Source organism: Diadema antillarum, unplaced genomic scaffold (genome assembly GCF_040938485.1).
Source record: "Diadema antillarum isolate AM-2024a unplaced genomic scaffold, OU_Dant_1.0 seq00000783_RagTag, whole genome shotgun sequence".
NCBI lineage: Eukaryota > Metazoa > Echinodermata > Echinoidea > Diadematoida > Diadematidae > Diadema > Diadema antillarum.
The window spans coordinates 2,033,524-2,051,548 of NW_027271671.1; the positions used below are offsets into that span (position 1 = coordinate 2,033,524).

Sequence of the window (18,025 nt, forward strand, 5' to 3'; positions counted from 1 at the left end):
ATCTATGCAATGCCCAAAGGTATTTTCTTGAAACTTCGTGTAGACATGTACTACTGCGTAAAGATTCTCCAGAGAGAGTTTCATGTCATAAGGTCAAAGGTTAGGTGAAAATGTTGCAATATCACTTTTCTCGCCAATGGTTCAATGTATCTTTATGGAACTTGGTACATACACATGAACTGACTGGCAGAGATTATTTAGGGAATTTAGGGGTCATGGGTCAATAGTCAGGGGTCAAAGGTCAAGGTCAACTCCTCAAAATTTTACTATTTCCCTCATATACTAGGCAATGCTTGCATTATTAGTTTTAAAACTTAATATATACATGCATTACCTAATGGAGATTCTCCCGGAAATTTCCAGCCAGAAGGTCAAAGGTCAAAGGTTAAGGGTCAAAGGCCAGGTTTCAATGCCCCCCCCCAAAAAAAAAAAAAAAAAAAATATATATATATATATATATATATATATATATTATATATATATATTTTTTTTTTTTGTACTGTAATTACACTCTTTCTTCATACCTTGGAAATTACTCAATGCATAAACTTATAAAAGGGTCTGTCAGAATTCAAGTAAAAATTCTCAATTCCCCAAATATGTGTACCTGCACTCTTAGACAATTATAGCAAACCCAGATCAAGGAAAATGAACAATATTCAAGACATTTCTGACAAACCTGTCATTTCAATATTTTGCCAGTTATGTGAAACTGTCATGGATCACACATTGTGAAGACATTGTACTATACACCTATTGGGAGAATCATGCATTATGGTGGAGGCATCAGTCGCCATAGGGACATTTCTAGTTAAGAAATGAAAAAGGGTGTCTCAGGCCTACATTTTTACACTATTCTACCAAAAAAGTGTTCTAGAAAAACCACAAGAAACACAATTTCACATTCATTACATGATCTCAAACTTAAGTGTTTATGTAGAAGAAGAAAGAATCTTTCATAAAATATAGAAATACAAAGATTGACCAAGTTGACCCATTTCACCTAAGTATTTTAGATCCATGTGTAAGATCGGGTAGTGCAACTTTTTGTTGGTTCTGTGATGCATGGTCACAAATACAAAATTGAATTTGATACAGTTATAAATATGTGCAAAAACTGAACCTCCAACATAAGCAACGTAATAAGATGGTAACACAGGCACAATTATGTAATTTTCTATTGAACCTGTTTGGACCCTAAGTTATACAGTATTTAATTTGTATGATATGCAGTAGAGAAATACCAGTGATTGAATGTGTGATACCGAAATACTGAGTGTTTAATCTTGTTCTGCATTCTAACTTGATTATTTCAAACCAAATTCATTTTGAAATTCATGTGACCAACACTGTGATCAGCATCCTTGAGCATTGATAACAAGACTCAGATTCTACCATTTAAGTATTGGAAAAATGCAAAAAACCAATACACAAAGTCTAAAATCTTAGAATTATTTACAGGATACATGCAATATTTGTGAGTCATTTGTGAAGTTTTTATTTCAGAGGACATGTACTTGACTTTCTATCCTATGTATCTCAGAGGACTGTACTTAGTCATTAGAGGGGAGGGAGACTTTGATTAAGTCCAATGCGTACAAGGTGTCTGCAGTATATGTTCATTCATTTCAATCACCATCTGCTAATTTGTTTGTAGATGTTGCAGAAAAGGTCTTCAACCAGTGTCTCAAAGAGAATGAGTTTCCTCGAGAGCACAGAAACTACTGCGTTGAGTTCGACTACGAACTCCTGGATGACATGTTTTCACGTTGGACTCAAGACGTTGACGGTGAGGATTAGACAAGGGGAAAAACTTTGTCCTTAATTCCTTATTCTTATGACTTCTGTTAAACCATTGATTTTCAAATGCATTTTAATTTCCCAAAATTTGAAAGAGCCAAGATTCACAAAATTATACATGTATTGCCAGATATCGATTCTCTTGGGAAATTTTCTGTCAGCAGTCAAAGGCCAAAGTTCATGTTAAGATCCATTGTAAAATTATGCTACCTGGTATATGATGACTAAATGAACTCTTTGGGCACTGGTGTGCCTAAAATCGCCCGTCTGTTTTTGTTTTTGTTTTTATAGTTTTATGCTTTATGATTTTTTTTCATACAGAATATATAATCATGTAATTTGATAAAGGTCAATGGTCAACAAATGTATTTCAGAATTATCTTTGTGATATACCATTCTCTTGTTAAAGTCTTAGGCTTTCAAAATATGAACATAACTTATAAATAGACAAGAATGAACGTGCAGTGAGCTATCTTTTATCATTTAGAATGTTGTCAATATGAGAGCAATATTTGTGTACCTTCCAGGGAGCCATAGGCCATTATGTACAGAATCTTCAGTGGCTAAAGGGTTATGTATATTTTTCCATACCCTTGAAATGATGGAATTTATACAGTTGTCACTTATACATTTTACAAGTGTAATCAAACTCGTTACGTACAAGTTTATGTGTGCATTACCACACAGTGATTATGTAGAGAAAGTTTTGGGCCATGGGGTCAAAGGTCAAGTGAAAATACTATTCAAATTTCACCTGTTTCCCATATTTTGAGAGTGGCTTAAAGTATTGCCATGAAAATTGGCATATATATGTAATTACCAGATAATGAGTATATGCCAATCATGTGAAACTGTAGACCTTGTGGGAAAATAATGCAATATGGTTAAGGCATACCCAGTCACCATTGCGACATTTCCAGATAACAAGCCACATGGCTTCATAGTGAAGCTGTACAAACAGTTTTTCGTGTATATAGTTGTATTCTTTATCTGGTGTATGTTTGTTTGTTGTTTTGCCATTTTTTGTCGAGCTCACCGGTTTTGTTGAACCCACCAGAGGTAAGGGGAGACCAAGGGATCGCCTGCGGCGTCTGTCCATCCGTCCGTCGTCTGTCCGTTAAAACAACTACAAAAAACTTGAATAACTCTCTACTAAGGACTTCAATTTCAATCAAACTTGGAGGGAAGAGGGTTATACAAAGTTACACATTTTACCAAGCATGAAGGTCACCTCAAGGTCAAAAGTCAGAGGCAGGGGTCAATGAACTTTAGACAGAGTGCATTTCGATTATAGTTCATAACTTTTGATCCCTATGTCTGTTTGTGACCAAACTTGGATGGTACAACTTTATAGATGTCCCTTGAGAAGTTCAAGTTTATCACACGGTCAAAGGTCACAGACAGGGTAAACAAACTTTTAGGCCCAATGTTAAGTTTTTACAGTGCATTTCGATTATAGCTCATAACTTTTGATCCATATGTCCATCTTTGACCAAACTTGTCTGGTAAATGTCCATGGGGAGTGGAAGGTCACCACAAGGTCAACGGTCACAGGCGGGGTCAATGAATTTCCGGGAGTTAGAAAAACATTAAAGGACAAGTTCACCTTCATTAACATAAGGATTGAGAGAATGTAGCAATATTAGTAGAACACATCATTGAAAGTTTGACGAAAATCGGACAATCCGTTCAAAAGTTATGAATTTTTGAAGTTTTTGTGCAGTAACTGCTGGATGAGAAGACTACTGCAGTGTGTGAATAACTTAGATGTCACATGCGTACAACAATGTAAGGAAAATATAAAGAGAATTTCACAAAATTTCATCTTTTGAAAAAAGTACACATTCCCCCGACTCGTTACCGACAAATGTTATGGGTAATATTATTCCCCCTGCCTTTAGAAAGAGGCAAGTCAAGTGCTCTTTTATTATGCGAAAAAAGTGAAAATATGTTGAATTTCTTTACATTTTCTTTATACTGTTGTACGCATATGACTCACAAGCTGTAGTAGTCTCCTCATCCAGCGGTTCCAACACAAAAATTTTAAAAATTCATAACTTTTGCATCAATTGTCCAATTTTCCTCAAACTTTCACTGATGTGTTCTACTAATATTGCTGCATTCTCTCAATCCTTATGTTTATGAAGGTGAACTTGTCCTTTAATTTCTTCTACGGGAATGGGCGAGACACATTTTGGCACTTGCCTTGTCTTCTCTGTAGTCATGTTTGAACATACCTATCTTTTCATTTTTTTGGAAGTGCCATGAGCATGGAAAGGTGGACCTGTGTGCTATACAAGTAGCCACTATTATTATTGTTATCATTATTATAATTTATTTAATTTCTTCTAATATGTAAGTGTCATTTTGTTTGAATTACATGCACTATAAAATGCAAAGGGTCCTGGTCAATAGGTAAGATGTTCTTTTTGGTTAATTTGTGATCATTAATGTCTTCAGAATTACATAGTGTTTGCTCAAATTTACTGATATTCAGTGTGCAGTATCTGTCACAAACTACCATTACACCTTCTTGCACATAAATTATTCCAATCCCCTTTGTGACATGTCACATCAAAAGCAGCACAAGTCGTTGACACCACAACCAAGAAAAATCAGATTTTAGTTCAGGTACCAATATAAAATCGAAATTTTGAGTTTTGGCTGATTTGAAACTATAGGGTATTATCTACCAGTAGCTCAAATTTCAGTGTGTCATGCTTACCAGAAAGTGTGAAATATTTGATTATTTTTAGGCAGTTTTTTTGGCTTGTCAATTCTTGCTGCACAGCTTGTGCAAGGGCTTTTTGTGGCAATTTCATAAACTCCGACCCCTAGCAACTGCTGGAAGCTGATTGGCTAGTGATGACATATTCACTGAAGTCGTTCATTGCCCAAGTGCAACTTACAAAGCACGATCAGTCATAAACTCGGAGTGTTCTTGTTTCTATCGAAAAGACGACTTAAGTGTACTTGAAGCAAACAATAGACAGTGTACGCCATGTTAGCTGGCGGGATATAATCCCGTAATCGGTTGGAGTCCTTACATTGTTGATTGACAGGTGCGCTCCACTCACTTGGCCAATAGTCCGGAATGGCACAGCTTTTGGGCTTTTCAAATGAGTGCAGCCTCTGTTGTACCCCGTGTTGTACCATTGCACTGGAGACCAAGTCACATACTCGCAAACAAAATATGTTCCGTAAGCTGCTTGAGAAACCCCTTTTTCTAATGCTAATTAAGACAAAAGACCTCCTTCAATCTTTCTGAAATGTTATGAGTATGAAATCATACATATGATGATGCATTGTGTGAATTTTCATAAATAATGGTTCAATAAAACTTATTGTTGCTTAGGAGTTTATGTACGTGATATTTTCCGTCCCGTGTGGCAGACAATCTCGGAACAAAAACGAAACCGAGAGTGAACTTAAGTAGCGATTTCCTCTGCATTTTGTTGTCACAAAATTCCTGTGTTAGCCGCATTCGATTTGAAATATCTCTGGGTGAAAAGTGCATCTTTGAATGGATTATACATCAAATTAAAGTTTGGGGACTGGACTAACTAAATATCTTGTCAACAGAAAAATCGAAGAATCCGACTTGTGGCCGCTTTTAATGTGACGGGTCACATTTTACATTAATCCTGTTTGCATCAGTGTTTATGAGACATGTTTAATCATCTTTTTGTGAAGAGAGTTTGATCTTTTAAGGAAATGGTCTTCCCATCAGGTAAGAGGATTATAAACTCTTCACCTGGATACAGTCGCCTTCAGGTTGCACTTGGCAAGAACTTTCGGAAATCAGACAATCCAGGACAATCCATTCAAAAGTTAATACACTTTGAAAAACTTTTGGTGCTACCTTCACTGAATGAGAAGCCTACAACAGCTTGTGACATCACTGCAGGATAGAGAATATAAAGAGAATTCCATAAGATACACATTACCTTGACTGGTTGCTGACTGTTAGTGACATACAATTACTGTTTATGTTAAGGGTACTAGTATTTACCCTGCTTTGTGGAAGAGGTAAGTCAAGTGCTCTTTCATTATGCTAGAAAAGGGAAATATGTTGAATTCTCTTTTCATGCTGTCATGCAAAGTCAAAGTCAGTTTGTATCAAAATGACTCACAGGTTTGAAGGGGTCAATAGGAATTGTATACACAACTCAAAAGTATCGTTGAACTGTTTTAATCCATGAAGTAAAGCCAAGAGAGTTCAGATATTTCAGAGGAACTGCACATACACATTTCCTATCAACTCACAAAAAAGCTGTGATTCATCTGTTTTATAAAATGGGTCAAAAATTTCTAATATTTTAGCTAAATAGTGTACCGACTGTAGTTTTACAGGATGTATGGGAGAAAGTGCACATTTCCTCTTGATACTGGCATATAAGGTAATATGATTCCCCGTTTTCTGAAAGAAGTAAGTCAATTTCTTTTTTATTTATATGCTAGAAACTCAAAATATGTGGAATTCTTTCTATATTTTGTTTATATCATCCATGCATGAGGTCACAAGATATAGTTGTTTTGGTGACACAACATATGCTCTGCCAATATTTGCTCCACTGATAATTGCTCTGCTGACATATTCTTAAAAAACAACATTTGCTCTGCCAGCAATTGCTCCACCAACCTCTCAATTTAATTCTCAAGTGCTTTTGATGTAATGATTTTCATTTCGTATACTCTGTGACCATTTGGAAACATTAAGAAATTATTTTGCACAGTTATCGTTTCTGTCTTGAATCAGTGCTTTGAAATACCGGTAGATGAAAAATTCTAGTGGTATGATAACATAGCCAGTGTAAATTTGTTGCATGGAGACTTTTTAAAAATCAAATTCATCTACGTGACTTAAGTCATGAATTATGTTTAGAGGTTTTTCATTTTCCATGGGTTAATAGACATTTTGTGAATACAGCTGTATTTCATTTTCCCTTGCCCTGTACCAAAATTAGTAAATCTGCCACAATGGTATTCATTACATGCCGACCGTACATGTGCCGATGTGCGAATTGCTTGCTGGGTTGCAGTTTCAAGTTTAACTTAAAGCGTCATATGTTTCTGGCTTGGTTATATTGAACAGTTTACGTTTGATAAAGAAATCATCATTTACATGTATGGCTTTTACGAGCAGAAAACAAATGACCGTTGATCATCAAATCTTTTGAAGTATCCAGACAAAGTTCCACTTTAGAGTTAAAGGGATGGTGTAGTATTGGTTGAGGTGAGGATTCAGCTTTTAACTTTTAGCAAGATACAGTGCTCACTGCTTTATCGGGAGGGGTCGAGAAACGTGTTTTTCTCCTGTCTAAGCAGTGCTCCTGCTTAAGCAGTGGCTGATATTGGCACGTGGAAACAACACAGCATTGAAGCCCAGTATGTGGGCATTACACTAAACCATGAACAGTTATCAAACCTGCTGATAATCACAGCAACAAGTACACAAAGACACAGCAGTCTCATAATTCTGGCAAATGCATCATTGGAACAAACCTTCATTCATTTGATCCACAAAATAACCCTTTTTTAAGAGCTCGAAGTACATAAAGTTACGAAGCCTACCCTATTTATGGTAGAGGCAGCTATGCTAACTTTCACATGTTGTTATAACATGGTAACAGCATGCACATTATGATGACACTGATTGCAACAAACGTACAAACACGTTTTTCTCATTATCCCCATGCCCCCTTATTATGCTGTTGCCCACAAACACACATTCTGCATGCATACTATGCACAAACAAGTGGAGTATGAGCCACTGGCAGGGAAGGTGACTCTCCGTATCGCACTTAGGGGTGGTACAGTGTAAGTGCGTGAGTAGAAGCTGACGACGCTCAATAAGAAGACCACCTCTGCGCGGCATCTCACTTCCCAGCTAATGGCAAATTTTTAGATTGTAGTCGGCATAACTTGTTGGGAACTGGTTAGAAAACAATCCTTCTGGAAAGGAAATTATCCCCACAGTTATTTCTAAGGATTTACTATAGTGTTTCAGCAAAGATTTGTCCCAATAAAGTGGTCCATGGTTCTGATTAGGCGGTGGAAATAACACATGAAAAATTTGTTACATCAAGTTTTGTTGCACTAAAGCGCGGATCCCACTAAAACGGTTCCTGATTAATTTGTGAGCATTGTACAAGGTTCTTGGAAGCCACTTACAGTATATGAAATGTTCAAGAGCATACAATTCTAAGAGGAATTCAAAGTTTATTTGGTGAAAATGGGTTTTGAAATGGCTGAGAAATCCAAAAACAAAGTAAAACAAAGTGATTCTAGTAAAAGGTGGATCCTATTATTAGGTCAGCCCTTTCAAAACCAGTTTTCATCAACTACACATAAACTTTGATTTCGTCATAGAATTATGTGCTCTTTCATAGATTTTATTAAAAATTTAGCATTATCTAAAAAAAATTGCCATTAAAAGACATTGGAAACTTAAAGCTTCATCTCAACTGAAACTGTCTTATTCTTTTAAAGTTCCTTCAAATTTTGACAAGTAAACATTTAGTTTTGCTCCGCATGAGACTGCAAGAAGTCTTAGATTGTCATGATTGTGCTGTCAAGCTGGGTAGCTCTCACATAACTGCAACATAGTGGCTGCGCTGTTGCAGTGGCATCACTTTAGCAATATTTGTATTGGCATTAATCTCTTTGTATTCTGTTTTTTTCTATAATATGTGATTTGATTTTTGCCACGAAGTGATAAATTTATCCTTTTTTATGCATCAATCCACTTGTGAATGATTTTCTTTTAGCCCAAAACAAAGAAAAATGAAATTGTGACATCTTCAGTGATTCCAAAAGGTCTTGACTCACAGACTACACTTCTAGGACTTGTTCATTGCTGTTTCCTAGGCTACTCAAGTATTGATACGCTGAAGGAATGCAAAGTATGGCATTCCTTGTCTTTGCCTGGCACTCAGCTTTCACAGAAATTTCCACAAACATGGTTGTCATGTGTTCCCATTTACCTATCAAAGTTGATTTTCATCAAAACACATCTATTCAATCAATACTTTTGTAATTTATCGTAGTGTTTCTATATAATTTTGGAGTACATGTATTTTATAACTTTATTGTTATTATTGAAATAATTATTATACAGTGCAAAGAGACTTGAATGTAATATGCACTTTATGAGCTGAGTGTATCATTATTATAATTGTTGGTGGAACATAAGTTGTATCTTTGGAACAAATATTGGCAGAGCAAATGTATTTTTCAGAGCAAATGTTGATGGAACAATTGGGAACAAGTGTCGCCAAAGCAAATGTCTCAGAGCATTTGTCGCTGAGCATTTGTCACAATTTTCTAGCAATTGTCAGTGGAGCATAATGTCGTGGAACCAGGAGCCTTTCTCATCCAGCAATGACACAACCAAAACTTCAAAAAAAAATCATTTACAGTCCGACCTCTCCTATCTGGCCTCCCTTTATCCAGATCTCTCTATTATCTGGATGCGATCTCAGCGTGATTTTTCTTTCCTAATCTAATGGTTATGGAGAAAAGAGGGATTTCATACTCAATCAGAATTCCTACACAAACTCACACAAATTACATATTATTGCCAGCATAATAAAGATACATTCACATCTCATTTTCATCTACGTGTAAATAGCATGCATTTAGACATTCACTACCCCCAAATTACCGCAGGAACATGGACAGAAAATCTTTTAATAAATCAGGGCATGGTACAGGCAATCGTTTGTTGAGCAAATTGTCAGAGAATTTTGAATGCTGACCAGCTGACAAGGACATGACATACAATTGTATGTTCACGCCAAATTGATACATGTATGTAGCTACCTACCACTGGGTAGGCAGCTGCATGTATTAAAGGGGATGGCTATTTACTGATCAGTGGGAGTCAGAGGGAATGCAGGGGGATGATTGTTCCAATCTTTGTGGGATTCATTTAAGAGCACGTTATATATCTATTGTTGTGTGAAAATTATTTTGCTTCAGAATGGTCTCATATTCAAGTAATGTGCAGTTTAATGTTTCCAGGTTAGCGTGCCTGTACAGTCACGGGCATTAAACTGCACATTACTTGAATATAAGACTGTTCTGACGCAAATAATTTTCACACAACAATAGATATATAATGTACTCTTAAATGAATCCCACAAGAATTGAAACAATCATCCCCCAGCATTCCCACTGATTCCCACTGATTAGTTACTAGCCATCCCCTTTAAACATTGAGTTTTCCATATCAGGCCCAATCCTTTATCTGGATAAGCGCCGGTCCCGACATATCCACATAGGAGAGATCGGACTGTACTTTGTTTATTAAGATTGTCCAAATTTCCTCAAACTTCACTATATATGTGTTCTGCTAATATTACTACAGTCACTCAATCCACGTATAAATTGGGATTTATTCTTCTTGAAAGGAAAATGTGCATGCGGTCTGTGAAAAATTATTACATGGCAACTGACCTCTCAGGTTGCAAGAATAAACTAACCAATGGCAAGAATACACTGACCAATGGTTCTTGGACACATAACCCTCTGCTCACAGACATTCTTGTGGATAAAAGCATGGGGGTAGTATTCACTCAGAAAAAAAAACAACAAACAAACAAACTTAAAATTTGTGACACTTTTGATGAGTCATGTGTTGCCGTTTACATTTGTGTATATTTTGTAATGGTCACTTTTGTTCAATTGATGACCATTACAATCATGAAAATAGCCTCTAGAGGTGTCACATATCTTGAGTCTTCCTACACTGTTATGCTTGTCATCCTCTCTAGTTGCTTGTGGAAGTTACATGTGTACTTCTAATGTTTTGATTATGTTTTGATCATGTTTTACAACAATAAATAAATATTGTAGAGGGCAACCAAATGTAATAAAAAAGGCTGAACTCTGCTCTGTGAGAATGGGACACAGCCTGCATAACAGGGATATCTGTTCTACTAATATGTATGTGTTTGAAGTGTTCAAGACTAATCTGTGATTTTAACTATAGACTCACATTCCCCAGGTCCACATCGATGGCCTCTGAATGTTTGGGCACTTCTGCTTGTATACAGTATTACAGTGTTGTTAACATAATTGGTTAAGGAGGTACATTGTATCTCACTGAATGATGAATGCCTAGGACCATTGCAATTTTGGAGTTGCCAATTGCAAAATCAGGACATGTCTCTGTCATTAATGACATTAGGGAGCTTTAGATTTTAGACGCGCGGACGTTCAGAGGAAAAAAACATGTTCTGAGCTTGGCAGTTGCGCGCGTAAAGTCAATCTATTTTTAGCTTGCGTCGCCTGACTTTTTCATTACGCGTACTGGGCTATTTTCACGTCTGCACAGTTTGCAACGTAGAGAGCTACTTCATGCACTGATCATATCGGGGCGCGATTCACGTTGCGTCCCAGCGTAGTCTAAAGCTACTTTTCAGCAGGACGCAGGGGAGAGAAAACATCCAGCACACTCGTCGTCTCAAACGTCCGCGCGTCAAAATCTAAAGCTCCCTAATTTAGTGTCTTGACTAATGCTTAGCAACTAGCATCATTCAAATGAAAAAAAAAATTGCCAAAGTGTTAGAGACATTTGGCGATTATGAATAACACTTTGTGACGATGAGCAACTATTTTATAATCCATTGCCATTGTTTGTTAATAGTTGGGACCTTCTGCCAACTGCTTCTAAGTGCAGTGGTCCCTGCTTAAAGGTATTGTTTACCATTTGGAGCAGTGATTTTCAAAGTGTTCGAGATTTCACATTTAACGCAAATTTGTAGGTCAGTTGTATCACAAAACATCCTACCACATAAATATTCTAAATAGCCTAAAGTATGAGGAGATATCACTGTTTTTCTTACTAAACCGTAACTGTAGACTGTTTAGTCTGGAAACATTTTTATTATAACTCTTGTTCACATATTTAACAATATTTGTCATTAATCATATTAATTCAAATTTTTACATTGGTTGTTTCTATCCCTATCTCACATTTTAGAACTATTCTGAAGCACTAAAGCTGGGTTTTTTGCAACGCTGTTAAATTGAAATGTGTTTTTGTTACAACATTTGAGTGATCATGAACAGCATGCACACAAGTGAAACAATACATTTTACAATATTGCGCACATCAATGCATGCATGGCAAACATATCACAGGTATGCATTATACATCAATGCCACGAATCACAACATGTGTCTGATCATCACTCTTTCTCGTGCGTTAAAACTTCAGCGGCTACCAACAAATGCCCCAAATATCAGTGGTGGTTGGTCACCAGTCAGTCATTGGTCAGCATCTGACTGAAATTGACTAAAAACTCGCCAACCAATCGCCGAGCAGGCTGTTTTTGAGGGTTGTGACCATAGCCTACCGGTAAGTAGAATCACCATCCGTACTCTTCCACAGTGACTGTGTATTACTGTATGACATGAGGTATGTGCATGCGTGTGTGTGTGTGTGTGTGTGTGTGTGTGATAGGGTGCTTGATCTCGCACCCTGTCACAAACACACACACACACACACACACACACGCGCGCATGCGCGCGCGCATGCATGCACATACCTCATGTCATACAGTAATACACAGTGGAAGAGTACGGATGGTGATTCTACTTAAGCTATGGTCACAACCCTCTAAAACAGCCTGCTCTGCGATTGGTTGGCGAGTTTTTAGTCAATTTCAGTCAGATGCTGACCAGTGACTGACTGGTGACCAGCCACCACTGAAATCAACAGGGCATTGCTTGGGGCATCACTAGAGTTTTACAGCCTGCTTGACATTTCAAAAAAACTGCTGGCAATGCCAAAAACAGTGTCGACAGAGCAGCCTACAAATCAGTTGGTCGCTGCTCTGAATTGTGACCGTAGCTTTAGTCTTGGTGCCAGAGGATGAAGCCTGTTTTCCTGTCTACACAATGCTTTTGATGGTTATACCCTGTTTTAAGGATGCTGAATCTGGATCTGGATGATGCAACTCTTGCATCCTTGAAGGTTTTGAGATATTAAAAATGGCCACCAAAATCTGAAATTACTATATGCATGTATTTCCTTATAGATGGTGTTGTCACTTCAAGTATTAAGCAACTGACATAATTTCACTATAACTTATATGTGTACTGAAAAAAAAAAATCATCAAAAGATTGGAATGCAAATTTCGTGAAATTTTATGTTGGCTATTAAATTTGAGTAATTATCCATTTCCACATTTATTTCCATACAAATAGTGTTTTCACTTTAAGTAAGCAACTGACATGATTTCACTATAACCTATATCGTGTAATGAAAAAAAAAAACATGAAAAAAAATGTCATCAAAAGATTAGAAATAGAATGGAAATTTTGTGAAATTTTATGTGGGCTATTGAATTTGAGTAATATTCCATTTCCATCCCAAGCATGTTCTTTTTCATCGCATTGACCTATCGTATGTCTGGAGAATTTGAAATGATGCAAAAATTAGTTGAAAGAGAGTTCGTAGCATTCCTGTGATCTCTTAAAATGTGCACTACATCTCTTGTCGCAGAAAAAGTTATTAAAAACAGGTGAAAATTAGGGGAAAAAACCCAAAGTGCTGGTATTGTGATCATTCAACAGTCATGAAGTGTCTTTCCTATCTCTCTGTGGTCACTTGGAATTGATGAGCCACAAAAAGTGTGAGGCATTCACTCGCTGAGCTGATAATATGATGCAAAAAAATACCTTAACCAAAATCTCCCTTCATCAGGGAATTGCCCATACATGACGTTCGGAATTTAGCTATACAGGTGAAAGCATATTCCTATACCAAAGTACTTCAGAGTTGAAATTTGTTTATTTGTTTTTATTTTTTTATTTGGGTGATTTTAAGGTACCGGTAAGTGTTATATTCATACAGCTGAAATATGTAATTTTTGTCATTTCTGTATATGGAATGAATAAGAAATTGTGAGAGCATGACATCATCAACTTGCTGATTTGAATATTCGTAATGACTGGTCAAGAAAGTTAATTTCCCCCCCCCCCCAAAAAAAAAAAAAAAAGGAAAAAAATCAATATGTCATAACTGCTTTCTTTGTTATTTGATTTTGACCGTTTTTGCATAGATCTGCAGGAATTTTTTCCACTTGTGAAATTTATAAAATTTTGGAGTGGATTTTTTCTCTAATACATACATTGCTCAATAGTAAACTACTGAATATATTGATGTATCACTATGGTACTCCAGCAGTTGATTGTAATTGGCTCTTTCCAACATCTTACTGATATCTAGAACTGCTATCGATGAAATAAGTTTTAAGTTTTTTACTTTTATTGAACAGGAGGAGAATTGAAATATATGGATCAGGAGTAATGATATAATAGTAGTTGAGAGACAGATTTCAACAGCCTGATATTAAAAAAAAAATGTCTTTGCCAGTAACCCTGCTAGCTTAATGCTAGGAATAAAAGAGAATAAGAGCTAGAAGGAGAGATGAACACAAACACCACATTGGTCCACACCACATGTACACATATTATGTATCTTCTGTAAAACAGGTATTTTTTGTACTGTAAACAGAAATTCCCCAAATAATCCTATTGTCCCTTTTATTGACTTGTGTAACATTACTCAAGTTTACATTGTAGGATACATCTTACTCTAAAATCTGATGTTTAGAATGCTTGGTGCACTGAAAGTGCTTCTTTTTGTAGATTTTTTGTGTGTCACCATTTCTGTAAATTATAGAAAGAAAGAATTTATTGTAAAAAAAAAAATTGTTTGAATGACAATATAGAACATTGATACTCAAGCTTGTAAGATGTGTTATATAATATAGATTCATCACATTTTGTTGACTACATTGTAATGTTTTGCACACATCACAGAGCTGACAGAGATGTGGAAGTACTGTATACGCCGAATATTTCGCGAGGTTTCGCGAAATTTAAGACACGCGAATATATTGACTCTGATCCACATGTGAATGTGACTTAGCATGCACACTTTCCCATTCAGTACAGGAATCCACGATCGCAAATTTAACCACTTGCGAAATCGTTGGGAATTCCTGATTTGCGAAAATTTAGACTTGCGAAATATATGGCGTATACAGTACATCTGATGATGATGTGATGTCACTCTCCAGCTCTCTTCAAGTCATCATGTCTTTTCACAGAATGTAGTACATGTAGTTATTAAAGCACTTGTAGTGCTGAGATTTGTGCTTGTGTCGCGCATATTTTTCTTTTGCTGAAAGCTTTTCAGCATTTGTCTCTTTTCCCTTGTTATCTCTGCTGTTTGCAAATCGAATGTATTATCTATTGTTTAATTGCATACAACTGTATATTGCATGTGGATTTGGTCACAGTTTTTACTGTGTAGACTGTTAGAGTAGCTGACACACATAATATTTTGTCTTGCCTTCATTATTCAGTGATGTTAGATGCTATCTATTGCTTGTTCCTGTGTCTGTGTGCATTTAGTGTATGTTAACAGCTATTAATTGCAAGATGTGCAAGGTATTGTGATCGGACTTCCAAAAAAGAAAGGTGTAAACACACAGGGAATCTTACAAAGTCTTCCTCTCCAGAACCAAAAGTGATAGAGCTAAGTTAATACCATGATTTAGTACATTGATGACTGTAGTTTCAAGTTTGTTTGTGGCGGAATCAGGGGTGCCCCCCTTGGGACCTAAGGCATGGGGTGGGAGAGGTCCAATGGGGGCCTAAATTGTACATTTTCATCTTCTTGATAACCCCAAGACCAATTTCCACCAAACTTGGTAGATAGCATCCCCAGGGGATAAGATCTTAATTTGTTCACTTCTGGTTAAAACCAGAAGTGATAAAGCTAAGTTAATACTATGAGTTAGTACACATTGATGACTATAGTTTCAAGTTTGTTCATGACAGAATCAGGGGTGCCCCCCCTTGGGACCCAGGGGAGGGAGTGGGAGGGGTCCTAATCAGAGCCTAAATTGTACATTTTCATCTTATGAAAACCCCATGGACTGGAGCATGATGCCCGAAGTGGGGGGGGGGGGGGGGGGGGGGGGGGGAGACCGTCAAATTGAGGAATCTTTGAAAATCTTCTTATCTCAAATTGTAAGCGATAAGCTACAGTATTGCTATGTATGATTTGATGAATGACTGCATGGATAGTGAACTTGTGATACTCAGGAGAGCGCGAGACCCCAGGGTCTCCTGGTTCTATTCTTCTTTCTTTCTGACGAAATTTATGAACAAAATATCTCAACAATGACATGACCAATTAACATGAAATTTTCAGACGATAAATCTAATATCGATATCTAATGACCTGAAACTTTTCATGATGATAACATATCTGTGATGTCATCTAAGCGCCATTTTGTGATTTTCAGATAATGTCAGATGATCAATTGTATCTTCATAACTAGATGTTATTTCCTTATCATTCCCGGTAGACAAGAAAACTCAAATATTTTGGCCATGTCATCAGAACATCCAAAAAAAAATGTACTGGAAGGGATTCTAGAAGGCAGGAGATGCAGAGGACACCTGTGCAGTGTGTGGTGTGACAACATAAAGGAGTTGACAGGAAAGAGTGTGACCGCATGTAGAAAGGCGGCCATGAAGAGAACGGAATGGAGGTCCATAGTCGCCAACCTTCGGACTGAAGACGGCACTTAAGAAGAAGAAGACATGCCACATGTTCCAGTAGTTATGTCCTGATTCCGTGGAATTAAAAACACTGGAAATTCATTTTACCCGGCCAAGTGCAAAAAATTACTCACTTGAAAATATCTTCCTTTACAGTAGTATGAAAATGGCTCATTGCTCTTTGCTGAGGTGGCAGATTTTTAGCATTTGTTGCTTTGTCATTCAGTGCCTACCAGGAAGTCTTCAAAATTCAGTAAATCTTTGACAGAAGAAGCAGAATAAAAATAGATTTGAAAATAAAACATAGTTTTCATGTGACAACAGAAATTGTGGATTTTTTTTTCTTTATAATGGATGCATATGTATGAAAAATGTGTGAAATAATGATGGGATATTACAATTTCAGGTTGTTTACAATGAAATTGTGAAATATTAGCCAAAAAGGTAGGCCGTCAGTATTGCAATCTGAGAAGATATCTAATTGTGGTTGCTACGCATTGTTTTTCATTTGATTGCAAATCAGGCCATAGCAGTGTCCTTTTGATTTTACATGCGTGAGTGAACCGTGTGCAGCTTGTCAACAAATACTGTCCTGCTAGGCCAAGATTGATTGATCAATTTTTTGGCGTACATGCTCAAGGTCAAAGGTCAAGGTCAAATGCTCAAAATTTCATTATTTCCCCCATATCTATGCAATGCCTGGAGGTTTTTTTCTTGAAACCTTGGTGTATACATGTAACACCGAATAAAGACTTTCCAGAGAGAGTTGCGAGTCATAAGGTCAAAGGTCAGAGGTCAATTGAAAATGTTAAAATTTTACTTTTTTTCTCCATATCTTGGAAATGGTTCAAGCTATCTTCATGGAACTTAGTACATATGCATGTACTGACTAGCAGTGATTATCTAGGGAATGTGGGGGTCATGAGTCAAAGGTCAAGGTCAACTCCTCATAATGTCACTTTTTCTCTGATATTTTTAAAATTGCAATACTTGCCAGATTTTTCTTGAAACTTGATATATACATGTATAACCCAATAATGATTCTCTGGGAAGTTTCTTGGTCAAAGATCAAGTGAAGGTGCTAAATTTCATTTCTTCGTCCATATCTCGAAAGTGACTCAAGGTATCATCATGAACTTAGTACATATCTATGCAGATGCATGTTCTACCTGACAGTGATTCTCTTGGTAATTTTAAAGGGTAATAGGGTGAAAGGTCCAGGGTCAAAGGCCAAGCTAAAATGCAAAAATGTTACTATTTGATAGTAAAATTACACTTTTTCGCCAGTTAATCAATGCATAGACTTATAAAAAAATCAAAAGTGAAGTAAAAATCCTCAAATCCCCAAATACCTGCACTCTTAGGTAGTATAGCCATCCATCCAATTAAACCTACTTCAAGGAAAGTGAACATTCAGCGTATTTGTAACGATACTGTCATTTAAATATTTTGCCAGTTATGTGAAACTGTCATCACACATTATGGCGGAGGCATAGCAGTCACCATAGCGACATTTCTAGTTAACTTTTGGTCTCGCTATAATCCTAAACAATTCATTATGGCAGTCAGAGAAGTTTTTGGGTAGATCCTTTTGATGTATTGCCAGCAAATTTCAAAAGGTTGAAGATTAAT

General features: G+C 36.7%; 1 protein-coding gene across 1 annotated transcript in view; it reads left to right on the plus strand.

Annotated features, from left to right (window-relative positions):
* Nucleotides 1-18,025, plus strand: part of LOC139739149 (transient receptor potential cation channel subfamily A member 1 homolog) — a 178,351-nt gene that overhangs the window by 109,483 nt on the left and 50,843 nt on the right. The window contains exon 15 of the mRNA XM_071649766.1: nt 1,658-1,789. Within this exon, the coding sequence (XP_071505867.1) occupies nt 1,658-1,789 (132 nt within the window). The remainder of the gene's footprint in view (nt 1-1,657; nt 1,790-18,025) is intronic.